The following is a 27,755-nucleotide window of genomic DNA, read 5'->3' as shown; positions in this document are numbered from 1 at the left end:
AATACTTGAAGATCTTAGCAGAATGGGAGCCCCCTTGTTATCACTGAGATTGGGGGAGGGGTGGTCAAGGTCCCAGGCAGACCACCAGACCACAGTGCTCCAGAGACAGAGGGTTCCCACAATTATATGGCTGAAAGCCGGGCTCAAATAACTACTGCCCCGAGCAAGCCCTTTTGCTGAGCAGCCCGGCCCTGGGAAAGGCAGAGTTCCTGGAACAAGAACCCCAGCCAAGGAAGAAGTACAGTTACTGTGTTCTGAGAGATTGGCATCCCTTACACTTTCACTGTGCATGCTGTTCACATTCTTCTCCTGCATTCATCTCCCAATCTGCCTGCTTCCAGCCCTACAAGCAGTACAACATGCTGAATGCTGACACAACCCGAAACCTCATGATTTGCTTCCTCTGGATCATGAAAAATGCAGATCAGAGCCTCATTAGGAAGTGGATTGCTGACCTGCCATCAATGCAACTCAACAGGATTTTAGACCTCCTTTTCATCTGTGTCTCATGTTTTGAGTATAAGGTAAGTGTGGAGCGGCTCAGTTTTACACCAGCTCTCATCTCCCAAGTTCCATCCGATCTTGTTGCTGCCCTTCTTTGTTTGGGCAATGGAGACATCAGTAATTTTTCTTATTTCTGTGTTAAAATCCGTGGCCTATTTGCATATCCATAACCTACCTAGCTATGATAATGCCCCAGGGAAAGGATCCCTGCCTTCTGCAGAAAGCGCCATATTCCTGTTAACAGGATTTCAGCCAATAAGATCCCCCAGGACAGCATTTCTGGGTAGCACATGTCCAAACTGGCCAATGTCACCATGGGTGCTCTGTTTTGAGGATTCTCCCCATGGGCAGAGATCTCACCAAACAAAGCGTCTTTCTGTCTCTGCCCTGTCCAGGGAAAGCCGAGCTCCGACAAGGTCAGTACCCAGGTCCTGCAGAAGTCGAGGGATGTGAAGGCCAGGCTGGAGGAGGCTTTGCTCCGCGGGGAAGGGGCCAGAGGGGAGATGATGCGGCGCCGGGTTCCAGGTACATGGGGTCCGCCCTGCTCTGCTTTCTGTGTGAGTTCTGCACCGTTTGTGGGCAGCAGTGCCCTCCCAACATGAGTAGACACCATCACTTTCTTAAGACGTTACAGTAATAGAGACAAGCAGGTTCTGGGATTCTGTGCATGATGTGTAACGTTAGCCCTGTGCCTCTAAGGGAAAGCTGCTTTCCTGAGACCACAGGGACCCTGGAAATGTCCCCAGATGGCATCTTCTATTTCAAACTTGTAGGCAATAAAAGGTCACATCCAAGATTGTAAGTCATAGGATGAGATGAATGGTGTCTCTCTCAAGGCCAGAGCCTCTCCTGGGGTTTTGACTAGTTTGTGCAGAGCCAGGTCAAGACCATGGCTAGTCCGGTTCCTAGATCATCTCCCCAAATCACTCAGGGCACTATAAGGATGGAACCAAGCCACTCAGTGGTCTCAGAGTGTTCCAGCCCCCCAGGGACCCTACCACACCAGGAATGATCTCAAAAACGCTAAGCTCATCATTGTAGAATAGAGTGAAGTGTTCACCCACCCTCGGTCTTATTTCCTGTGTCAAAGTAAATCAGAGTGACAGCTCATTCTGTGCCATGGGACAAGTGACCAAGAATTGAAGGGAGCTCAGCTTTTTCAGAGATGGCTGAGCACCTTCATTTGAACCCACATTATCCTTTTCAATAACTCAGCGAGAACCTCCAGGGTTTCACCGGAACTCTGTGTTCATGAGAAACATTCTCAGCAGCACTCCAGAAAGGCAGGGGTTCTTCTAAAGCTCTAGCGTATCAATCAAAGAGCAGGCCAGCCTGCCATGGACATGGGCTTTGTCTCCTACCAGCATCCAGCATGGACTCTAATTAGCCAGAGCAGTAGGGCTGAGGCCTCTTAGCTGAGCTTGTTGTGGAACTTCTGGTTATCTTGGAGGGTTTCATGCTAATCAAATTCCTATCATGCATTTCTTAACTCCTAGGGAATGACCGATTTTCATGCCTAAGTGAAAATTTGAGATGGAAGAAAGAGCAGACACATTGGCGGCAAGCTAATGAGAAACTAGATAAGTGAGTCACTCAACAACTTTGTGCTACTTTTACCTAAAGTGCTAAACTATTTTTCCCAGGCTACTTGTATTACTGAAACAACTACATCCTTCCAAGGGTAAGAAAATGGATCATCATTATCTGTGTAAATTCAGTACATCCAGGGACTCGGTATAATCAAAGGTATAAGGAGTTACGATTTCCAGTTCTTAAACATTTATTACATTGATAAGTATTTAAAAGAAAACTAATATTTAGCAATCTCAGGTAGCTTAACCAAAACTGCTGATTGGGACAGGACAGATTACCCGAAATGATTTCAATTTATATTTCTACTCCAGAAATATGTACAAAGATGTATAATCAGGAATATTTATATCAGCATTACATAAAAAATTAAAATCATTGGAAACATTCTAAATGCACAAGAATAGGGAAATATGTAAGAAAATATTAGGTTGGCATTAAAATGTTTTGAAATCATTTTAATGACATGGGAAATGCTTATGATATCATGTTAAGTGAATAAAAGCAGGAGAGACACTTGGTTTTAAAGTAGAATCTTAATTTTCTAACTACATATAGTAAATATATTTTTAAAAACCTAGAAGGAAATTTATCAAAATATTAACAGTGGTTTACTTTGGGTGTTGAAGTAATTGGTGTTTCCTTCTTTACACTTTGCTGTGTTTCCTACAACGGATGTATTATGATGTGTATTATCAGAAAAATTATAAAGAAATGAAAGAAGAAAAATCCTGCTTGGATTGCAATATATGATATATATGTGTGTGCAATAATCTGGATATATGGGGCATAAAACTAAACCTATTGAATATATACCACATGTCTGCCCTTCCTCTTAGCAGCAGGTAGTCTAGTGAACCTCAGTGTTCACTGAACAAAGCATTGCACAGCAGCTAAAGAACCCCCCACCACACACTGGGTAAGGCCTAGGAAGGGTATCCCCATGGTGTATGAAGCACCCATCGTAAGGGAGTGGAGGGTGGGGCAAACTTGCGTAGCCATGTTGTTGTATAAATAAACATAAGTTACTATCTTCGTTTTATTTATTTATTTATTTATTTATTTATATTAGTTCATGTGTACAGAACACTGTAATAGTTAGACATTTATCATCTATACCCCTCGCAGAGTGATAACCCCCTCCCCCAATCTACTACCCCTCTGTCGCATATAGCTGTTACATTTCCATTGTCTCTATTCCTTATGCTGTACTCCACTTCCTGTGAATATATATATATATATATATATATATATATACACACACATATATATGTGTACACACACACACACACACACACATATACATAAAATTATAGTTGACATTCACTATTATTCCACTTCAGGTGTACAGCGCAGTGATCAGGCATCTACATCATCCCTGAGGTGGTCTCCCTAATAAGACAAGTGTCCAAGTTACTATCTTTGTTGCTGCCACAAGAATGCATCATGCTGGTCCATTTATAGGAATATTGGGAACCAAATTTATTTTAAAACATTAAAGAGACAAAGACATTTTAATTATAGATGTTACTTTGATAGCCTCGTTATTGGACTTCTTAATGATATCCAATTGTGTTTGGTATTTTATTCTTGCTTTAAGTTCCCTGAACTAATTTATAAGATATTTGGTTCTGAGAGTGCATAAGTTCTAGTTCAGGCAATAAACAAAACAAAAAAAAATTTTTTTTTAAATGTGCATGCAGTAGGTGCTACAGAAATGCATAGGGCATCTACTGGTTAGGGCATCTACTCTATGAGACTAAGAGTAGAGTCTAACAAGGCATGTTTTGCATGAGCTGTGTAAATTGATGTTTTGGGGAACCGTTCCCTTTTGCTTGCAGGAACAGCACCACGTTGAGCCTTACTTTCCATGCAGGGCCTTCCAATTCTCTCTAGACGAGTTCTCAGCCCTGAGCTACCTGGTGGGTGGCTCATTGTCAGGGCTAAGGGTTCACCTCTGCAGAGCTTCAGGATGATGTTTTGTTGTTGTTGTTGTTGTTTTTTAACTGCTTAATTTAGCTATTTGGAAAATTTTTGTAATTACAATAGTGGGGTCTTTCGCCTTTTTCTTTCAGGTCATTTTTCAGTTATTTTGGCTCTCTTTCTTATAGCGCAGTAATTTTCAACCTTGGCTATACATTAGAACCACCCAGGAAGCTTTCAAAGCTTCCAGTGCCAGATGTACCCAAGGCCAATTAATTTGGAGTCTCCAGTGGTGGGACCCAGAAAACAGTATTTGATAAAACTCCCTGGGTGATTCTGTCGTGCAGTCAAATTTGAGAACCTATTTAAAAGGAATAGTTAATAGGCTTTTTAAAAACCAGATTAATGGTGGTGATCATTGCAAAACGATGTGAACATACTTAGTACCACTGAACTATACACTTAAAGGTGGTTAAGATGGTATATTTTATGTAATGTGTATTTTACCACTATAAAAAAAATTGGGGGGAAAAAAACAAATCAGGACATTCTAGAAGTGCACTGTCCAATATAGTAGCCACAGTAGTAATGTAAGAGAAAAATGTACACCAGATGTTGAAGACTTGGTACAAACAAGAGAATGTAAACTATCTCATCAGTAATTGTTATAGTGATTATACATTGGCAATATTTTTTGATATTGCGTTAAATAAAATATATTACAATTCATTTCACCTGTTTCTTTTTGCTATTTTTAGTATGGCTACTACAGAATAGAAAATGACATCTGTGGCCCCTATTATGTTTCTATTGGATAGCATTGCTCTAAATCTAAACCTACCAGTAAATTAATACAAAGTAGCTTTTATATTTCATTTATTATACATAAATGTTATCATGTGGAGAATGAGAAAAAATTGTAGAGCGGCTTGGGACCAAAAAGCCTGTCATAAGTGTGAAAACAAAGGGAACTATGTATTCTGAGCCCTTGATGGCATTGTGAGCAAGGCACTGTCCCCATTATTGGGTGAAGGGGACTCAAGATGAGCTGGTGATCCGGGTCCAAGACTTTTGAGCTCCCATCATGACACCTCAACCCCTGTGCTAACATTCTGGCCACTGGGGCATCTTGGGAAAGTCAATTCTTTACACTCCCCTTTCCTAGCAACCAAATTTAGATGATACAAAATACCTTTTCCAGTTTCACTTGGATTTTATGAGAATGGATGAACTAGTGTGTAAAACGCTCTGATTCCTTAAAATGAAACCTAACAGCGGAGTAGCACCAGGCAATTTCCCATCCCCTACTGAGTAATAGCCAGTAACCTCCAGTAGGATGTTAGATGGCCTGTTCCACAGGAATGCAACCATGCTTCCCATTACAGAAGGACAAAGGCCTGTACTTGGCTGTGCAACCCCAAGGCGGCCTTTGAGAAGTCAAGAGACTGACTCTTCCCTGACCGGGTTCTGAAGCATCACAGTTTCCTAATCCAGTAGCATCACTGTTTGCCAAATTCACATCACACCCAGTTTCACTCCCTCCAGCTTGTTGCGGAGGCTTCCCTTGGCTCAGATCTGGAGATGGTTCTCATGCATGAAATGCAGGCATGGTCCTGAGGCTTTAGCAGCAATCTGACTGGCAAGCCTAATTGCTGGTAACAACCAATAATTGCTTTTCTACCTATTCTGTTATTTCTGTAATTGTCATCATTATTCATAATAGTGGGGATGAGGATGGCCTGGAGACTTTACCTAGAAAATTTTTTTAACCAGACACTAATCACAGAAAGCACCTACTCCTTAGTTACCTGTAGCCCGCTGCTTTGTATTCACTCCAAGATTGACTGTTCAGAGGACTTCTTTATGCCTTGTTGCATAGATTGCTATCATTGGGATATGGCCAGGTTTGATATGCACTTTAATTTGACCTTTTTTTTTTTTTCTTAGAACAAAGGCAGAATTAGATCAAGAAGCCTTGATCAGTGGCAATCTAGCTACAGAAGCAAATTTAATCATCCTTGACATGCAGGAAAACATTATCCAGGTGAGGACAACAACACCTGATCTATTCAACATGAATATGTTTACTGGAATTTAATAAAACATTCTTTACAGAAATTTGTAAAAGAATTAAACATGATCCCAAATGCCTTTTTTAAAAAAAATCGAAGTTGAGCAGTTTATTGTTTACACTAGTGTCCAACTTACAAATTCCAGAGATAATGAACATTCTTCAGGCTTCTTGGACTTGCTGTTTGCTTGGAATGAGTTCATAAACTGACTCTCGTAGCTAAATTTGCCTGAGTGTATCAAGTTTATAATGTGGATGGTGGGCTTATAGTTCAGTATCTAAAATAGGGATAGTAGCTAGTTTGGGGTTGTTTTTTTGTTTTGTTTTGATGGGTCAACTCCAGTTGAATTATGATTGATGTCTGGTACAGGAGCTGAGATTATGACTGAATTAGGTTAAAAAGAAAAACCAGTATGTGTCTGTTTTGGACACAAATTAATGAAGTTAAAGTTATTTGTGCCCTGAATTTCCCATTCCTGCTACAGAAAATTGTAGTGTCACTGTGAACTTGGCAGTAATACAATTCATCACACAATGGCCTCTTCTAAGTGAATGTTTCCAAAAATTCCCAAGACATCGAGGTGTTAGTGGGTTTTTAGTTAACCTGAAAAAATGAGTCCTTCCGTGTTTCCAATGAGAAATCATTTAGACTAGATCCAGTATTGCTTTTTAGGGTTAGAAGAAGAAATATTGATGGAATACAGTGACACCTTACGTATCCGACTTTTAAGTTGTCTGAAATCAAGGTAATTATTGTAGAAAAATAAAGACAAAAAGTATGTGGTATTTTTGATAACTTTGATACTTGGCATCACATTGATTATGTCTTTATACAAAACTACTTTGAGGACTATATACCTAACACCAGTCCTCAAAATGTATTTGCAATTTTCAAAGAAAGCTGAAACTTAACTTTTCATTATCTTTGGTGGTGCTAATTTTACTATAGCTGATAAACAAGCTTCATTTAGAAACATCACTACCATCCAGCAGCCTGTATTGTCTTGGGAGACCCATGGTTGTGTTTTGCAGCTCACAAGGCGAGCTGTGCCTTGTATATACAAAGACAGAACATTCCAAAAGCTATTTCCCAGCATGGGGGAGGTGTACCTTAGAACTGAGTTTAGCAGCCCAGAATTAGGCATATATCCCAAATCAATTGGGCATTTTGAAAGAAAGTCCCACTTGGAAATAAGTCTTCAGCTCACATGGTGATTAATGGATATGTGTGATGTTTTACCAAACCCTTAAGATCTTAGAGGTGGAACTTCAGCATCTCTGTGTCTACAGCATCTCAGCATCTTAAAAGTGTCTACTTGCATCTTCACCCCTCAGTTTACTGGCCCAGTGCAGGGATTCAGTGATGCTCTTCTGTTCCCCCAGGCAAGCTCGGCTTTGGACTGTAAAGACAGCCTGCTGGGAGGTGTTCTAAGGGTCCTGGTGAATTCTCTGAGCTGTGACCAGAGCACCACCTACCTGACTCACTGCTTTGCAACACTGCGAGCTCTCATTGCCAAGGTAAACATGGAATGCATGTTTTCTTACTCTTAATTAAGATTCTCATCTGGCTTCACGTTTCTCCCCTCAGCTGCACCAAAACCCACACAGTACTGCAGTATAGGCCAAAGTCTCCCCAGGAAGAAAGCAGATGCACTCATTCTGCGGAAATTCACCATGGAGAGGAAAAACAGGGCTCTCACCCTTGAAATGTGGGCTGAACTATAGAAATTTGCAGTGGCTACTCACTAGAGACATGAGAACACAAAGCAACTGAGCGAAAGCGAATTCGCCTTTCACCCCTTTTTTTTAAATACCACATCTTAGATTAAAGTCCTTATACATGAGCCCATTTGTGAGCCTTACCAAATGTCACGTTATAAAATGACAGGACGATTATAAGTCAGTTCCTTGTAGCGTGAAGAATATAGGTATTCCTTAGGTAAAATGCAGTTTACTTTCTCCCCTTTTATTGAAAATCTCAGTTGGTGCCTTCTACGTGGGCTCTTTTGCAATTAGAAAGGGGAATTCTGCTCCTATCAGGATCATTTTCGCTTTCTTGGTCACCAGTAATTTCCAGGGAACCCAGGAAGCTCAGGATAATTCCTTCAGCGTTGTGACTTTGCCAGTGAATGCAACCTGGCTGACAATGCGATTAATGATGCAGCTCTGGTCTTAGTGGTGCAGTTCGTAATTAAATCTTAAGTCACTCCATTGCTTCAATTCACCTTGTGACTCAAGTAACTCTATCTTTATGGAGCAGTGCGTTAACTCTTCTGGGCGTTGTGCTTGTCCAAGCAGACATTCGCATATTCCAACAAGCATCCAGTCCAGAAAGCAGATGGAAGTGCCAAGTGACGCCTAACGGCCCTTTGTGTCTGTCCTAGTTTGGCGACTTGCTGTTCGAGGAAGAGGTGGAGCAGTGTGCAGACCTGTGTCAGCGTGTCCTACACCACTGCAGCAGCAGCATAGATGTGACCCGGAGCCAAGCCTGTGCCACCCTCTACCTCCTCATGAGATTCAGTTTTGGAGCCATCAGTGTAAGAGCTCAGCCCAGCGGGGTGACCTGGGATCAGTAAAGTCAGTGCAAAGCATGGGTTCAGGAAAAGTTTACGGATTGCCATTTACTTCTGTCCTATATGAAGGAAACAATGAGTATGTACATAGATAACCAGCTTTTGTGGGGATTGGCATCCAAATGTGAATATCAAGACTGATGAATACAGTGGTTTCCACGTGTTTCAGTCAATCAAATAAGTAAATAAGTAAATAAATAAAAATTAAAAGTTGTCATCTGTGGGAAAAAATACAACAGGCTGTTTAAGAATTCAGAAGAGAGTGTCCTGTTTCTCACTTCTGATTGACTGTGGAAGAGAATTTGAAATGATCAGTGTCATCTGCACCTGAGTTTTAATAGATGCTTAGCAGCCTTTGGAGTTCAGTTTTATTGAACAGTCAACTTTTGCTTTTGTTTGTCGAGATTTTGCTCTGTTCTTTTGGAATTTAGATTCGTGGTCTTGTTAAGAGCATGCTCAAGTGATATTAAAAGATAAATTTGGTTCACGGAAGCAAGGCAGGGTCCTCCTGATATGTTAAGCATCGCTATTTAAAAGCATTTCGGACATTCCTCAGGGGACCTTGGGATAGACATATTTTTCCATGAGCCTAGAAGGAAAGGAGAAACAGACAGTCACTGCTGACCCAGAGTCCAAAATCTCAGAAATCCTGGCCGTGGAGATCCTGTTCCTGTTTGCAGTTTATCTAAAGTCCTAAGAAGAAGAATGTTGGCATAGAAGGAGACGTCCTTTGACCCAACTTTGTAGTCACCTTCCAGCCTGGCAGCGTGGAAGCCTCCCAGGCCTCGATGAAAATCTAAAGGGAGCTGACAGATTTATGTCAGAGCAGTATCCATTTAAACCATTTAAACAACAATATGAATCTTGTGCAAAGTGTGGTTCACATTTCATTAAGAGAGAAGGAGATGACTGAGACCGGCTAAAGGAACATCGAACAGTTATTGGTATCTGGCTCCATTGCCTTCAATTATCTACTAGCTGAGTGCCTCTGATTTGTTCCATTTCGTTTTGTTTTTTTTCTTTTCCCTGATGCAGAACTTTGCAAGAGTAAAGATGCAAGTAACCATGTCTCTGGCATCTTTGGTGGGCAAAGCACCAGACTTTAATGAGGAGCATCTGAGAAGATCCTTGAGGACAATTTTGGCCTATGCAGAAGAGGACAAAGCCATGCAGAGCACCCCTTTCCCCATCCAGGTAGCCTGAAGAGCATGGTTTATATCATGAATGGGTTGGGAATCAACCAATGATAAACTTGTATACATATACATATATGTGTGTGTATACATATGCTTATATATATACACACATACATACAATATAATTATAAAATATATAGTTATATATTTATATATGAAGTATATAATGATATATAATATGTTATTTTACTATATATATATATATATATACACACACACACACACACACACACACACACACACACATACATACCGAAAAATGTATACAAATGGACACTTTGGTCAACGTTGCTCAAGCAGTAGTTTGCCGTAATCAGAAGTGTCTGGACGCTGACGGTAACTACTTTGAGCACCTCTTGTAATTGCAGAAGTCAAAAGTGACTTGTATTGATCTTTTGTTACTGGTATATATTGAGTATTACAATGTTAGTACAGTTTTCCTTTCTTAAAAGGGTATACATTTTTTTGGCACCCTCTGTAATATGTATACAATATATATATACTGCCTCCTACTTGGTATAAAAAGCCCTGATATTACAGATTACAGTTAAGGGCTTTTTCAGTTACAAATAACTGGAACTAGTTTAAACTAATTTAAACAAAAAGGTAATCAAGAGAGAAAGTAGTATAAGGATTCAGGGATAATTCATGTCTCCCAAGGGCCGCCTTCCTTCTGGGCCTCAGAAGCACCTGGACCTGGGAAGATGAAGGCTGCAGAGGATCCAGCCTAGATTCCCCTCTACCCGCAATCTCTACTCTCTTAAAGAAGCCTGTTCATTCCTGCCCATTTCGCTTTCAGTGCAATCCTAACTCATTACCATGGACTATAAAGCCAAGATTATTTGAGGGTGTATACTTTTTGCAGGTGGAGGAACTTCTCTACAATCTGAATAGCATCTTATATGACACGGTCAAAATGAGGGAATTTCAGGAAGATCCTGAGATGCTTATGGATCTCATGTACAGGTAAACTTTTCTTGATAAAATCAAAAGGATGTCACTTGAGCATCTAGAGTTTGTCATTGTGGAGTTCTTATTAATGTAATTACTAGAAGCCATGTGGGCACACTGTTTTGGATGACATCCAAAACTGTATATAGAAATTAATCATTTAGAGTGAGTTCATTCATGTACAAGTTATCAGAAAGATCGCTCTAATTTAAAAGAAGGTACCTATTTTATAACACTATCTTCTACTTACTGTAGAATGAAAGAAAATAACTATCAACTGTTACATGAATTATTTCCTATATGATTTTTTACAATTATATTCAGATATACATGTACAGTTTTATTTAAAAATCATATTTTACTCTAGTTTAAAACTTTGCCATGCCGTCCTTGTTCAGGAGAAACTAGTTGCACAGGAAAAAATTATTCTGATATGAAATAAGGTAGTGCTTTTGTGTTCTTTTACTTCGAAAAGAAAGAAAAGAGAGAAAATTGCTAGAGATCCATTAAAATAGATATCATTTTATCAAGTCTTTATTTTCCCATAAAGTTTTAATTAAATGCTATTTCTTGGGATCTAGAACACCTTGGACATGGAATAAAAACATCTGGCCTGATAAACATTGGCCCTTTCTCTCATATTCTAAACATGTAGGCAAAACTCTTGGGAAAACAAAATTCTTAGCAGAAAAAGTAGCCATACACAGTAGAAAATCAGTGTGATTAACCAGTTGTCCTTGACACTTTCTCACTCGGTCCTCAGAATTGCCAAGAGTTACCAGACATCTCCTGATCTGCGGCTGACCTGGCTCCAGAACATGGCGGAGAAACACACCAAGAAGAAGTGCTACACAGAGGCCGCCATGTGCCTGGTGCACGCGGCTGCCTTAGTGGCTGAGTATCTGAGCATGCTGGAGGATCACAGCTACCTGCCTGTGGGCAGCGTCAGCTTTCAGGTGAGGAGCGAGTTTAGCTTTTCCTTTAGAGCAATGGTTCTTAAGTGGGGGCAGTTTTGCCCCCCCAGTCCAGAGTGCATTTGACAACGTATGGAGACACTTTTGGATGTTACAACTGGGTGTGGGGTGGTGATTTACTGGCATCTAATAGGTATAAGTCAGGGACACTGCTAAACTTTCATTCTGCAATGCATAGCGCAGCTCCCACCACAAAGAATTATCTGGCCCCAAATGTCAATAGTGCCCACGTTGAAAAACCTGCTTGAGTGTATCATATTCGCCTCTTCTAATTGCATCATCTTGGTTTGGGTTTTTTTTTTTAATTATTGTTCGTAATAAATGTAGAGTCAATAGGCACTTTAGACATTCCCAAGCACTTTCACATCTGTGATTTCATTTGCCCTCCCCATCAGCCAGTGAAGCAGACAGATAGGGAAGATGTTATTACTCCCAATTCATGATAAAGAAACTGAGAGAGTGATTTCTCAAAGACCCGTAGTTGACACAGTATACTGACAACCGTGAGAGTATTTTCCAAACATTGGAGAAATGATATTCCTCTTGGCCCATTCCCTGGATTACACTCCACAGCTCTGTAGTATCCCACTCTCTAATCCAAAAATCAAGAAAGAACCAAAGGGAAAGGGGCAAAGGGGCTGAATCAATACTTTCTTAGGATAAGCTGAATATTACCCATAGTTAGCAAAGGGAAATTGTTTTCCAGCCCTGAATATTGGTTCAGGCTCAGTAGGAAGCTCAGTGGCCACTTAGACTGTTTTTGCTAAATAGTTTAGTGTAATCTTTAGAGAAAACAAAAGTGTTATGAGTACTTTTTTAAAAGAGACATAATCTGTAAAAATGACCAACCCTGAAACCATGAATAATATAGTACAGTAATCGAGCCCTTTTCAAGCCAGACTCACAAAGTCATTTACAAGTGTCTGTATTATTCTTGTTTGAATTTACATGGCCGATTTTATAAAAGGCTTTTTCTTATTATTGTTCTTCAATACAATGTTGTGATGCTGTGTGAACCAGAAGGAGAGGACAATTCAAACTGACTTTCACAGGCTTAGAAAACAAGTCACTGAAACTATTGCTGGTGGAGCCAAGAGCTTCTGATTTCCTAGAACATTGTTCACCTGCCAAGCGGGGTCGCCTCATATTATTAACTCCTCTTTTCTTATGGTCTCCAATAACAAAAATATCTATTCTATCTTTTAGTCTCAGCAAATATATTTTGTTTTCAGCTCAGAAATATTTGTAATCTAAGCCAAAAATTAAATTCTCATCCAAAAAGCATAAAAAGATCACATTGGTTTTGAATCACATAAAAGTAAAGAAAGTTAAAAAAGATCATTTTAGGTGCATCTGCTTCTTTCATCAGACTTATTTTGGCCATTTGGTATTATCAAAGATGAATATTATAAGTGCTAGTCTTTCAATTCCCAGAAAATCTTTAGGTTTATCACTTAATGTTGAATTGTATCATCCTTTTTCTTGTTGCATGAACCGAACTATTTGTTGTTATTCTTTTATGCCTTTTTCCCAGTTATTATATTTTATTTGAGATTATCACTTAAATAATTAATGACATTTTGTTATTGTCTTCCATGTTTAGTAAGTCTTACAATTCTAATATCACCTAGAATTCAGTTGATTGGCTTATACTGAGTCATGCCAACATGAGACAGAACAATTATTCTAAACCAACAGAAAGCCTCCACATTGTCCCTATATGAGGGTGCATATAGTTCTGTTTTTTCATATGTCTTTATCCATTTATTCACTCTTCTAGATGATATTTATTAAGCACCTATTCTGTCCTCATGAATTTTACATTCTACAACGTCATATAACTATTTCACTCCTTATTCAATTATAATCATGATAAATGCTGTAATAAAGAGGCACGAGATGTGGTGAGTGTTTATAATGTGACCCAGAAAGGAAAGCTCAGAAGGATAAGGAAGGCGAAAGGGAAGACAAAAGGAACTGTGAGTGGGCGGTCTTCATGATCCACAGAACGTGGTGAGTTAGGTGTCCTCAGCTACAAAAGAGAAGCCAAATTATGTTGATACTTAAGAGCCAATTCTCTTTTCTCTCAAATGAGACATACCAAATCCGTTTGGAAATGTATGCTTGCAAGCGACAGAACACCTAACCCAGAGTGACCGTAGGTAACAATGGAATTTATCAGCTTACATGAGGAAGGTGAGCCTGGAGTAACACCTGCCACACTGGACCTAAGGGCCCAAACAATGTCATCAGACCTCAGTGTCGACACTTTCTGTCTCTGCTTTCTGTTATGTTGGCTTTATTCTTCACAGATTTCCCACACTTGTTGAGAAATATTTAGGTTTACACCATCCCAGGTTCAAGTCCTGGAGAATAGAAAGATGCCTCTTTTCTAGCAGTTGCTGAGAAAGTCTCAGAGCATCCTATTGGTTTTGATGAGGTAATGTTCTCATGTCTGAACCAATCATAATAGCCAGAGAAATGGAATGCGAAATGGAATTGGCAGGGCCAGAGTTGAGATCCACACCTGGAGTTATGATTGGTTCCCCAGGAGGCTTTACTTTATAGAAAGATAAAGGAATTCTGGCAGCATCAACAACAGATGTCCAGTGTTGATTTCTTAAATACTCTGTGCTTTAGTTTTCAACCTTTTCCTGCTCCAATAAAATTGAATTTTGGGAAAAGAATTATGAACTGGAGCTAAATAAATCCATGCAAGAAAAATAACTTTGAGACCACTGAATTCCAAGGAGCTGAGATCATTGAAATTCTGTGCCCCAGAGTACAATATTTATTCCACAAATGTAGATATAGATACATTCTCAGATACTGGTGTTTCTTTTACGTCCTAATTCTGAAGCCAGGAAAGTCTGCCCAGAATCTTTTTTCTCTGACTACAGCTAATAAAGCTACATAACTTCAAATCTCTTCCTCTACATATAGGAAAATTGCATACAATTCTAATAGTATTTGTTTTGGTGGGTTATTAGATTCTTTCAGCTGAATCTCTGGGACCTTTTTTATCTTCAGTTCAGAAACATCATTATAGCAAGGCCACGTTTGGAAGAAAGACTGGCCACAAAAGCTTCTGTATTCCTAAAACTACATTACAGTATTAGATGTGAAGATATAGGACTGTGACAACTCTCTTCTCCTTGATTACTAAGGTTGACTCACTTGGTCTTGCTAGCCAAGCAATGAGGCCAACAGATTTTACTTCAAAAACCAACTCTGGTCCATTGATAGTGATTGACTGGAGTACTATGCTGAGAAGAATTTTTAGACTGTATCCAAGCTTCAGGGGAAAGAGTCCTATAATTGATTAGTTATACCTTCCATGAGTGCAAGCATAGGAAGGAATGGCATGTGTGCTACCTGTTTGTAATTGCTAGGCTAGAAAGATTTCCCATTCCCATATACATTTCTTTCACAGCTGTGAGACAGGTTGAAGAAAATGACTCTTGGTCTGTCAAGAGTATGAGAGTTACTACCAGCGCTGGAGCTGGGGTGAGGCAGGTGAGGCACATAAAGCCTCAGAATTTAAGGAAGCACTGACTCTCAGGGTCAAGTTCACAGTCAACACTTACACATCCCTGAGAGTAAGTGCTTCCCTAAATTTTGTGCCCTGGGTTCACCCTAGCCCTGGCCTTGGTCACTGTATTCTCTACTAGAGACTTTAAATTCTGTAGTTTATATAAAGGAAAAGTATGTAGAAAGGAAGAAAATGTTTGGGAAAGAAAAGATTAACTGCTACATCACCATAAAACTTTCCGTAAAGAAGACAGTCTCATTTACTGTTGTCCTATAATATGATCGCTATTCACCTACAAGTCAAGTTAGTAATAGCAATGTTCTTCAGGGGGGAAAAAAAAAAGCGAAAGTGAGGTTCACTCGGCTGGTGAAACAAGGAGTCTAGTCAACTGTTATTTGGTCTTGGCCTTTTGAAAACCATGGACCAAGGGACCCCAGCTGGATGTCCCTTAGGGTCATTTCACTAAAGTAATTCAACTGTTGTTACATTGAGGCAAGTATCCTTGATATATCTCCTCATAGTTAAAAAGAAAAAAATGCATGAGTTTTGAAGACCAGATGCTCAGTGTGTCCTTTCAGAATGAAAGGCAGCCAGAGCCTCTACCTGGTGGAATGACAGGCCTGTACAATCACAGGCTTGCTGGGGATCTTTGAGCGTGGCTTCCTCATGACTACATTTGGGGCTCCTGTGGTGCCATTTGTTAGGCCGGTCCCCTGTTCTCTGGGCTTACACTGTGATCTCTTTCAGAATATTTCCTCCAACGTGCTGGAGGAGTCTGCAGTCTCTGATGACACTCTGTCACCTGATGAGGATGGTGTGTGCTCTGGCAGGTACTTCACCGAGAGCGGCCTGGTGGGCCTCCTAGAGCAGGCTGCCGAGCTGTTCAGCACGGTGAGTGCGCACAGCGGTCCCAGGGCCTGGTCTCTGTGTTCAGGCTGAACTCCCAGTGCTGTGAATACCATTCCCACTTCCTGGGACACGTGCAGGGGTATGCAGGGCAGGGGATGGCCAGGAGGACTTTGATGGATGCAAATTGCATCAGCTCTCCAGGGAGATGAGAAAGCCTTTCAGCACTGCAAGTCTGGTTTTTCACTACGTGCTCATTGGCTGGGCAGCAGTTTCACAGTATTATTCCTTTTAATAGGGGTGGAAACTAAGCCACAGAGAGGTGAAATGGCTTGCCCAGGGTTACGCAATAAATGATGAGGCATGTTCTCACTCCCTCATCTTCCCTCTCCTAGAGAAAAATATTGGGGTGGAGCCACTGAGGCGAGCGGAGGGGAGGGGAGGGGAGGGGAGGGGAGGGGAGAAGGAAGAAATAAATAAGCAGTGTCTTCCTTCCTAACAATGGAGTCATCCTCAGGACTGTCACAGAGTAGGACCTGCTCAGAGAAATGTGGGAGCAGAAACCACTGAGACTCCCCCTCATTAAACTAATCTGGGTCTAAACACTCCTAATTAGAGAAAATATACGTAGATTAAGTCATTGAGATTCAGGGTAGGAGAGAAAGTCTCTTGTCCATTTTCATTTTATTAACCTCTCACCTCCCTCAAAATTTAGGCCAATAAATATTTAATATTTCACTGTATTAGGCTGGTCCAATTTTGTTTTCATCCTTGTATTTTTCTTTCTTTTTTACTTTTCAATTGCAAGTTTCCACCCTACAACCTCTATGTATTTTAATTATTCACCATCTTCCTTTTTTTCCTGCTTTCCTTTTCAGGATTCAGGAAAAGTCCAATAAATTCCTCTTTTCCCCAAAATTCACTAAAATGAACCATTAGAATCCTAACACCTTTCAGGAATACATTGAACATCTGGCAACAGGGGACCCCTGATGCCATTTAAAAATGCTAAAGCTGCCTTCTAGAATTGCTCTTATTCTCTGTCGCCAATTTCCTGTCCCGTTTTTCCTCTGTGAACATCATCATACAGAACCATTTAGCATGTGTCTAGTTCGAGTGCTGCAATCGCGCAAAGATGCTCAGACGGCCCTCCTGCTCTCTAAACTATTGTGGTGCCAATAATAAACCCATTCTCCAGTGCATACTGAACTCTGCTTTCTCTTTTGAAGTTTCCAGAGGTTAAATTCTCTCTGATTTTCTTCTCTTTCCAAGGGAGGATTGTATGAGACGGTTAACGAGGTCTACAAGCTGGTCATCCCCATCCTGGAAGCACATCGAGACTTCCGGAAGCTGACTTCCACTCATGACAAGCTGCAGAAGGCTTTTGACAGCATCATTAGCAAGGTAGCTGGGGACCCTGGCCAACAGGTCCTGTTACCTGGCAGCAGATGACGCTGTCCCAGAGATGCTTAGCCCCCGTTCCTCTGCAGGGAGTGATTTACTTGAGCATATCATCACTGTAGCTCTCACCTACCAAATGGAAAGGGCTGGGCATAGAGGAGAGGCCCAGAATTCAGAGTGTGAAAGAAGGTAGCTTCAATTACGTTCCAACCAGGAAATGTGAAAATCTTTTAAACTCACTTAAAGGAAGTCCTACAAATCTTTCATGGGATCTCTTTTGTTATTATTTCAAAAGTTTATTCCATAAACATTGAATTTTTTAAGGGAGTGATTTCTGTTTATGTTCGCTATAGGGATAAAATGCTTTACAAACAGCAAGACTCCTATCCTTTGCAACACAATGGATCCTCATGAATTATATAACTAAGGAGAGGTTTTCTTCTGTTGCTCATCAGGGTCATAAGAGAATGTTTGGAACCTACTTCCGAGTTGGTTTTTATGGATCCAAGTTTGGGGATTTGGATGAGCAAGAATTTGTTTACAAAGAGCCTGCAATTACCAAGCTTCCTGAGATCTCTCACAGACTAGAGGTAAGAAAAGTGACTCTGCGTGCTTGACATTGTATACTTGACAAAAACAAGTTACAAAAAATCCAAAGGATCATGGATTCATCATTGATATATATATATATATATATATATATATATATATATATATAAATTTTTCCATATTGCATGTATAATATGAATGTATTAGGTGAGATCTTGAGGTAAAGCAGGGTTTGGATTGTTTTCTTCTAAGATTCTAGGTATTCTTGTCAGAGTTTGTAGATTTATGTGGTGAATATCATTTTTAAGACTATCCAAAATTCAATCAATGTCATATGCTTTCTTGTTTTCAAATTTTAGTAATAGTTCTTCAGGTTGAAGGTTATTACCTTGACTTTGAAGTAATCTGACCAGGTTACTGACTTACACCTAGAAAATGCTGTGGCCAGCCTTTCGGTGTCACTGGATAACACATCCCACTTCTGGCAGAGAGATTCTCACAGTAGCCACACCTGGGCTGTGGCACAGCGAGCTCTTACTGCTGATCCAAGGAGCACCCTGCTTTGGATAATTAGAGTCAGGGTCCCAACCCCTGGGCTGGCAGTCCCAAGTCCAACCTGCTATTTAAGAAAAGAGTAGCATGTTCCCCGACAAAAGGCTTGAGACAAAGGGAAACAACATAGAGAAAGGTGAGAAAAAAGAAAGCAGACTTTGAAAGGGCCAAACACTAAGAGCTCAAGAGGAAAGTCAAGCGGAACCCCCAAAACAAAACCCTCTCAGGGTGAATAACTGGGGTCCCCTGAGCTGCTGACACCAATTAAGCAGAGCTTCGCTCCTTATACTTTCTTGCTATTGCTTTGAGTTTACGCCCTTTTAAGGCTGTAAAACCTAAAACATTTTTGTTGCCAAGTTTCTTCTTTTACTATCTATCCATGCCAGTTAAGACAAGGGATTTTAATCCTTACTTGACTCAGAGAAGCCATGGCCTAGAGTGGCTGGGTGACTCACCCAGTCATTGAGCTCATGAGAAGGAGAGCTAGCAATCCCCAGGACACTTGGCTTTTTCATGTGTTTTCCCAATTTAGGACTAGAAGGGCATGTTGTGTCTTCTTGTGCACTGTGCTTTGTCACATTACAGAAAGCCTGGTGACCTCCAAGTTCCTAGGGTACAAAAGGCAAGAAGTGAATAGTGCCATACCCCTGGTGCTGCTTCAGGAAATATGATGACTCTGGTTGGAATAGAGATGAATCATTCATACTGTAGGGATACACGTATCAGTTTGCAATGCTGGACTTTCTTGTATTTTTATTTTTGTCTCAGGAGGTGTCGAACTTGCCTTATTAGATCAGAGGGACTTTCAGTAATCAACAAGCAAACTCTCCCCTACACTTATTCCAAACGTTTTCCACTTCTGAAAGACAAAAGGTTGCATTACATTGAAATAACTTTTATAATCTGTCGGTTTCTCTTGCCTAGGGATTTTATAGTCAATGTTTTGGTGCAGAATTTGTGGAAGTGATCAAAGACTCTGCCCCTGTGGACAAAACCAAGCTGGATCCTAACAAGGTATGAGGAAATTTGCAAAATATAACCATCAGGCTTTGATTCCCTTTGTTCTAGCCCAAGAACATAAAGTGACCTTTGTGTTGAGCTCTCCAAATCATGTCAATGCAGCCGAACTTTTCTGTCTAGGGTTCAACTACTATTTAGTTAGATTTTAAAGAAACCATACTCAAAGGCAGGAATCATAAGAGCTACCACTTATTAGAGACCAACTGTGTGCCTGGCACTGCATTAGCACCTTCATATACACCACTTCATTTCATCCTCCAGCAGCCCTTTGAAGTAGGTGCTATTATTTCTATTTTACAGATGAGAAAACTGAGGTATGGAAAGGTTCAGCAACTTTCCATGATCATGTGAGTGCTGAAGCCAGTACTGGAACTCAGGGTCCGTTATCCTCAAAACCGTGCTCTGATCACTGCTCCTTACTGCATTTCTATAAAACTTGAAACTCTCAATTTACGACGTGTTAGAAAGATGCAGCCTTTTCATTGGCAGCATAGAGTGGAACCTTCTTTAGCTGCGCGTATTCCTGCCCGGCAACTGCAGGGTCACTGTGTTGTTGGGGGAGTGGTGCAAAGGGCTTAGATTTCAGTTTCCTCGCTTCTCATGTGGGGGGCGTGTCCTGCCTCACCCCCACATGGGTGGATTGCAGCCCAGTGCTGACACTCACCACAAGTTACAGACTCAGCTGTCCGCAAGAGTGCCTTCATTTCAGACACCAGACTCACGTGGGGTCCCCAGACTACCCACACTTCTGGCCACATGGCCACAAATTTGGGGTTCCCACTTCCCTCAGGTTAGATAATTCACTAGAATGACACAGAACTCAGAAAAGTGCTGTACTGATGATGACAGTTTTATGATAAAGGGTACACAGGGCAAGTCGGGGAAGGAGCCCAAAGCTTCTATGCCCTCTCCCTGTGGAATCCAGGCGTGTCCCCCTTCCTGCAGGTAAGTATGTTCACCAACCAGGAAGCTCCACTGAGCGAGCGTTGGTGTCCAGAATGGAACCAATCCAGGTAGGCGTGGATTAAATCATCAGCCACATTATTAAACTCAGTCTCCAGCCCCCATCCCCTCCCTGGAGGTCAGGCTGGCCCCAACTCCCAACCCTCTAATCATATGATTGGTCTTTTGAATAATCAGCCCCATTCTTGAAGCTACCTAGGGACTCACCATGCAAGAGTCACCTCATTTAAAAAAAAGACACTCAGGAAATTACAAGGGTTTTTGAAGCTCTGTGCCAGGAAATGCAAACAAAGACTAGATATAGTCTTTATTACACTACAGAGTGGTGCCTGCCTGCTCAGCCCACCTCATAGACAGATAAGTTCATGAGAGAGCTTTCTAAACCACTGGAAATAATGCAAGTTCAAGGTATTATTAAGGGTTGGGGACAGAGGGGCAGTGGCCATCTGGTCTGTAAAATAAAGAGTCCAAACTTTTCTCTCAGTTCTGTCCTCCAGGATATTAAGAAGATGATGCAAGTAGGGAGGAATTGGCCAAATTTAAAAGTTTGTTTTTCCACATATTTCAGAAGACTCGCTCACTTAAGATACATTCCCTCATCTAGGCTTGAAGCATTAACTAGTCAGACCTGGGCTAAGCTTCCGACAGACACGTTTGAGGTCTTTGAAAGTTCGGGCTGGCTGTGTGCCCGCCGCACACATGCTATGTAGAGTCACCAGTGACATCCTGGACACAAGATGTCTTTTTTTTTTTTTTCCTTTTTCCCCAAAGTAGGTTCTGAGAGTTTTAAAGAAGAATTTAAACCCAGAATTACAACCAGATTTCATCCCACTAAATAGTGATTTACAGTCGAGATCAGTGACTTCACCCACCCATTTTAGTGGGTGGGTGTTGCAGAGTCTACGTTCATCGTTACACTTTTTTTTTTTTAGAGAAATTTTTCTTAATAAGTGCCCTTCTTCACTGTGTGTATGTGTGTGTGTGTGTGTGTGTGTGTGTGTGTATACTTTTTAATGAGGTACATGCAGTAAAAGTCACTCTTTTTCTGTTCTATGAGTTTTGACAAACTCATGTAACCACCAACCCAATCAAGATACAAAAGAATGCCATTACCCACAGTATTTCCGCATGCCCTTTTGTAGCCATTCCTTCCCTCTACTTTCAGCCCGACAGTCCCTGATCTATATTCTGTCTCTGCAGTTTTGCCTTTTCCAGAACGTCATATAAATGGATTCCTACAGTAAATAAATGGGATCACACAGCTTTTTTAGTCTGGCTTCTTTCACTTAACACAATGCACTTGAGATTTGTCCATGTTGTAGTAGTTTGTTCTTTTTTACTGCTGAGTAGAATTCCGTTGTGTGGCTGTACCACCATTTGTTTATCCATCCCCCACTTAAGAGATATTTGGATTGTTTCAATTTTTGTATATTATGAATAATGCTGCTGTCGACATTTGCATATAGGTTTTTGTGTGAACATAAGTTTTCATTTCTCTTAGGTACACACACCAGAGAGGAATCGTTGGGTTGGATAGTCAGTATAATTTAACTATGTAAGAAACTGCTAACCTGTTTTGTAAAGTGACTGTGCCATTTTGCATTCCCACCATCAGTGTATGAAAGTTCCAGCCACTTTCCATCCTTGTCAGCACTTGGTGTTGTCGATTTTCTTCAGTTTAGCCATTCTACCAAAAGTGCAGTGGTCATGGCTGTTCCCAAAAGGGAAGTTTGTCTCTTCTGAATAGCAGTTTGTGAACGTTCCTGGCAACGTTCAGTTGGATCAGTTAGGAAGGGTGGCTTGTGGGCCTGGCTTTACCCAGACACACGGCCCTCTCCGCCTCTCAGTCCTGTGGGGGTGGAGAGGAAGTATGGCCAATGGCTGAAGTCTCACCTGATGCGCTCAGCTTCTGTGGCTGTTGTGAACTCAGAGAGCTGGTGCGGCTATGCTGGTGCCAGCATGCCTTTCCCCTGTGTCCTGGGTGGTTGTTTACAGAATAACTCATCTCCACCTTCCCCTACCTTTTCCCCCTCAGGCCTACATACAAATCACTTTTGTGGAGCCTTACTTTGATGAGTACGAGATGAAAGACAGGGTAACCTACTTTGAGAAGAATTTCAATCTGCGAAGGTTCATGTACACCACCCCCTTCACCCTGGAGGGGCGGCCGCGGGGGGAGCTGCACGAGCAGTACCGGCGGAACACGGTCCTGACCACCATGCACGCCTTCCCCTACATCAAGACTCGGATCAGCGTCATCCAGAAGGAGGAGGTAATGGCGCCCGCAGGGAACGGGCTCCTCCCAGGATGACACACAAACCTCCTTCCTGCTCCTTCATGGCAGACCGGAGTGAAGTCGAGAAAGGAACACACTTGAAATATTATTGTGGTGGTTGTCCTCTTCTTCTCACGGTGCCAGGGAAGCCCATTTGGGCAGCTACATGTTTTATAGTATTACTTTAAGTAGTTTATATATTTAAAGGTTTGTCTTGAATATAAATCTGCTTGCATCACTACAACACTTAGCATTTTAATGGTAAATTGCTATGCAATGTAGCTATTTAAATTTAAAACACTTTCTATTAAATCTGTATCTATTTAAAAGGCAGAGCTGTGTTGTTAATTGTGAGAGACAGGAAGACAAGCCAGCAGCCGCACTGAGCTAGTGGTGAAGGTGGAGGAAGGGCACCGTACAATGTAGCGAGGACACCACCCGACTTCCAGTCCCAGCTTCCTCCTGTGACACTGCACAGGCCACTTACCTTCATTCAGTTTCCTCATCTGCACAATGACAGGAGGACCCCCTTCTCTTCTCTGCTTCTATATACAGAAGCTTCTAATCCATGGGACTGATCAAGAAAGTATCTCAAGCCACAGAATCGCTCAACAATTAGACATGCTTTCAACATCTTGTTTTACTTTAAAACACATCCATGGACGTGTATTTGTCATTCATTTTGTATCGGGCTAAGCCTTCTCTGTGATTTGGGGTGGGCTGGTCACAGTCCAGCATGGTCTTCCTTCTGTGAACCCCACCCGTGAGGACCTGTCTGTACTTTTCAGTTTTGATTTCTGTAAAGCTGAGTGAGAGCTTGAAGATCCTTGCTAAACAATATAAGAGTAGAGTCCTTCTGGGTTTTTATGATTTATTTTTTTTTTTTGCCCCTAGCCTTTTATAGTTGTCTTGTACACACCTAATATGACAGGGATCTTTATAAAAACTCACTTCCATAACATCTTGCCCAAGCATTCAGCTTGGTTTTCATAGAAACAACTCTTTCTTTCCACACCCATAGTTCGTCAGTATGTGTATTATTAGATTAGCTCATTCAAATAACAGGTATAACAAGCATAATCAAGTTGGTGAACAAACACAGATGAATTGTAGTGAATATACACCTCATCGGGCAGGAGCAGAAGTGACTGAGCTCACTGGAGAGTAGCCTGTGAGCTCAAGTGTTCAGCAAGCACATCAGAGAAGAGGTTTCCCAGAGGGCAAAGCAAATCTGAACTAGTGACTCAGTTAAGAAGAGGTTAGTGTAGAAGGCATCTGCTGTATTTCTTATTGTTTCAGGCTTTTGCACACTGGGACACGTAGGCATAGCGTAAAAATAAACTCATGGTCCCAATAAGAATCCTTACAGTATTTCTCGGCCATCCGTAGTTCCCTGACAACCTCAGTATATTGATTTCCTAGGGCTGTTGTAACCAAGTGCCAGAGACTGGATAGCTTAAGCAACAGACACTTATTGTCTCCCAGTTCTGGAAGCCACTGGTCAAAATTCAAGGTATTTGCAGCATTGTTTCCTTCTGAGAGCTGTGAGGGAAGGACTGGTTCCCGGCCTCTCTCCTAGGCTTGTAGATGCCACCTTCCCTATGTCTTTTCACACCCTCTTCCCCGTACGCATGTCTTTGTGTCCAAATTTCCCCTTGTTAATCAGATATAAGTCATACTGGGATAGGGCCCATCTTAATGACTTCCTTTTAACTTGGTTACCTCTATAAAGACCCTATCTCAAGGTCACATTCTGAAGTACTGGGGCTTAGGACTTTAGTATATGAATTCAGGGGCACATGGCTCCACTCATAACATTCGGGAAGAACCATACCCCAAAACTGCAGAATTTAGCAACTAGCAGATTGAGCCTTAAGAGAATTCTGTTTCCTAGGAATTCGCCTTCAGGGTAAGTTGGAGAAGGCACTCATGATGCCACAATCTTGTGTTATGGTGAGGAAGAAAATCTTGAATGCTGTGCGTCTAATCGCTTTCCCGATAAGCCAGGTCACTTGTTCAATAACGGGAAGGGAAACCTAGCAGTGTAGAAAGAACATGGATTTTGAACGTAGACATTATTGTGATCAAATTCTGTCCTCCCTATTTACGACGTGTGTCATTTTGTGGCACTTTCCTAACTTTACAAATCTCTCTTTGATTATCCAATGGAGAGAATAAGGAGGTTGTTTAAAGGAATAAATGATAAATGTATGTAAAGCTCCTGGAATATGATAAGTACTTAAGAAATGTTAAGCACTTCCTTCCTCTTAATCTGTCCAGATTACTTTAAATTACTCTGAAACCCTCCTTAGCTGCTTCTTCAAAACCAGTCTCCCTCTTTGTCATAGCTCCTCATTTGTCATGGCTTATAAGATCAGACACTGACTTCCCTACATTTTTGTCTTATGTTCAGTTTGTTTTGACACCGATCGAAGTTGCCATCGAAGATATGAAGAAAAAGACCCTGCAGTTAGCAGTTGCCGTTCACCAGGAGCCCCCTGATGCCAAGATGCTTCAGATGGTGCTGCAGGGCTCCGTGGGCGCTACTGTCAATCAGGTCAGCAAAAGCTGGTTTGCAGCTCCTCTGGTTCTTGCTATTTTCATTTTTATTACATGTCTGCGTCCTCCTTCCTTGAGGTTGATGAGGAGTCTGAGCAACATAAAAATGATGTTCCTAAGTTTAGACTGAACACTTGTGAGGTTTAGAGGATTTAGAGGGGACTCTTCTGCTCATGGAACAAACCCAGGTAGAAAAGAAATCCTGGAGAGGAGTGGGCCATCTAAGGAGGACCATTTTCTCAGAGAAGTCTTCCCTCGGGACCAGATCGGGCAATACGATCCAGACTTAGGGTCCTGTTGAAGAGTGCTTAGTCATGCCCAGTTTAGGCAGAGGTGTTGCAGGGCTTAAGACTAATCTAAGAATGCCTGCAGGAGAAGGGGGAAAGGGCATAGAACATGCAACCCCTGGGTCAGTTACCAGATGAAGTCAGCATGCCAGAAGCCTTGCTAACCAGGTTTGACCTGGGACTAGGTTTCTTTGGCACTTTAGACCAGAGTAGATCTTCTCAAACCCATTAGAATCCTGCCTCCCAAGCTCAACATGCAACTAATCCAGTCTCAGATGGAGGAAAATACTAGCTTAGTACTCTCTGTCCTGTGGCCCTCCTTAATTTCAGATCTAGATCCACTCTTGTCCATACCTCCACACAGAAACTCAATGAGTATCGTGACTCTTTCATCATTCAGCACAATTGAGCTCCCCTGCAAAAAATTTGTGTCCATGTAATATCAAGGAAGCAAAAATAGCAGAGAGGAGAAATGATTATTATATTTCCAAGATCAGAAAATATTAGGAAGCTTTTGCTTTTTTAAGTCCCAATCCTTTGATGAAAATGGAAGACTGTATAAGCCCACAACCACGGACTATATATGTACTCTGCATTCCTCTGACAGGCCTGCAGTTACACAAAATCATGCTTGACACTGTCAAGGGCAACTGGACAAGTGAATATCAGTGGAAGGATCAAGACACTCCTCATTTTTAGAAAAGCAACTCAAAGCACATACCTTTTGATGTAGTGGTATTACCTTTGTATATAATGGAAACCTGTTATTAGTAGCATTTGGTTAAGAAAATACATTTGTACTTCTTCTGAGTGTTCTCTGAAAAATCCAGACTCTTCCTTGGGAATCACAGTTTCCTGAGAAGTTCAAGACCCTCCTTGATTTTTTCGTTTTGGTCAAACCAACTACAAAATTAAAATGTTCAACCTAAGAAGTCACTCCAAGACTTTCTCCCAAGTAACTTAGTTTTCTTTCCAACTTCAGTATTGTTTTTCACTTTTTACTTCAGGGACCCCTGGAAGTAGCCCAAGTGTTTTTGGCCGAAATTCCAGCTGACCCAAAACTCTATCGACATCACAACAAGTTGAGATTATGCTTTAAGGAATTCATAATGCGGTAAGAAGGAAAATGGCTGGGAATTCGGTAGAGCAGAGGTTCTCAAAGTGTGGTTCCCCAGACCAGCAGCTTTGGCGTCATCTGAGAACTTGCTGGAAAGGCAAATTCTCAGGCACTGACCGGACCTACTGAATCAGAATCTCCAGCAGTCGGTGTTTTCACAAGCCCTCCAGGAAGTCTGACACACGTGCTCAAGTTTTAGAACCACTGCAGTAGAACAACACTGCTTGTACTCCTATTAAGTAACTGACACTTCAACCGTAAATGCTTTCATGTTTATCATCTCACGTGTGCTTCACAATCACATTATAAAACAAGTAGTATCACCATCCTCATTTTACAAGAGGAAATGGAGGTTCAGAGATGGGAGATGATTTTGCCTAAAGTCATATAGCCAGGTAGTAGCAGAGTTGAGTTCAACTCCGGGTTCTCTGAATCCAAATAGCCCACGCTTCTATCAAGGTGCTGATATCGCATGATGTGTTACAGTCTGAGAGGCTCCTGGCATTGGCGGTCTTTGCCATTTCCCATGTGGTACAATAACGCTTTTTTAGAAACTTAATAATAGATACTACCTCAAATTGGGAGACAAAGGCAGGACTAAAACTGTGCTTTTTCGAATCATCTCTAATAGTTGCCAGTGTCAGGCAAGCTTCATCTCTGCTCCCAAATTCTGCAGTGGAGCTGGCTTCCAGAGCCGCCTGTTCAGCCTGGCTAAGACGTGCCTCTTTGGGCAAGGTCTTGCAATCTGTTGCAATACAGGCAGGTATATTGGGTCTCCTGTGGCCCTAAAAAGAATGATTATGAAGGATGTGACAGCATTTCACCTATAAGAACGAAAAACAGCAGACAAATGTGTACCAGTATTTCTTTCA

At 41.3% G+C, this 27,755-nt stretch overlaps 1 protein-coding gene across 4 annotated transcripts in view; it reads left to right on the top strand.

Annotated features, from left to right (window-relative positions):
* DOCK8 (dedicator of cytokinesis 8) overlaps positions 1-27,755 on the top strand; it is a 192,190-nt gene that overhangs the window by 152,794 nt on the left and 11,641 nt on the right. For all 4 annotated transcript variants that reach the window (XM_019730243.2, XM_019730266.2, XM_019730259.2 and 1 more), the window contains 16 exons: positions 342-524; positions 900-1,029; positions 2,001-2,088; positions 5,965-6,061; positions 7,472-7,606; positions 8,473-8,625; positions 9,697-9,855; positions 10,723-10,823; positions 11,572-11,764; positions 16,062-16,205; positions 17,433-17,564; positions 18,017-18,151; positions 19,587-19,676; positions 22,681-22,917; positions 25,334-25,477; positions 26,774-26,880. In XM_019730243.2, the coding sequence (XP_019585802.1) occupies positions 342-524; positions 900-1,029; positions 2,001-2,088; positions 5,965-6,061; positions 7,472-7,606; positions 8,473-8,625; positions 9,697-9,855; positions 10,723-10,823; positions 11,572-11,764; positions 16,062-16,205; positions 17,433-17,564; positions 18,017-18,151; positions 19,587-19,676; positions 22,681-22,917; positions 25,334-25,477; positions 26,774-26,880 (2,228 nt within the window). The remainder of the gene's footprint in view (positions 1-341; positions 525-899; positions 1,030-2,000; positions 2,089-5,964; positions 6,062-7,471; positions 7,607-8,472; positions 8,626-9,696; positions 9,856-10,722; positions 10,824-11,571; positions 11,765-16,061; positions 16,206-17,432; positions 17,565-18,016; positions 18,152-19,586; positions 19,677-22,680; positions 22,918-25,333; positions 25,478-26,773; positions 26,881-27,755) is intronic.

The sequence above is a fragment of the Rhinolophus sinicus genome, linkage group LG04 (assembly GCF_036562045.2).
Source record: "Rhinolophus sinicus isolate RSC01 linkage group LG04, ASM3656204v1, whole genome shotgun sequence".
Classification (NCBI taxonomy): Eukaryota; Metazoa; Chordata; class Mammalia; order Chiroptera; family Rhinolophidae; genus Rhinolophus; species Rhinolophus sinicus.
The sequence above is the reverse complement of the archived record's forward strand: the minus strand, read 5'-3'. Positions and strand labels throughout refer to the sequence as shown.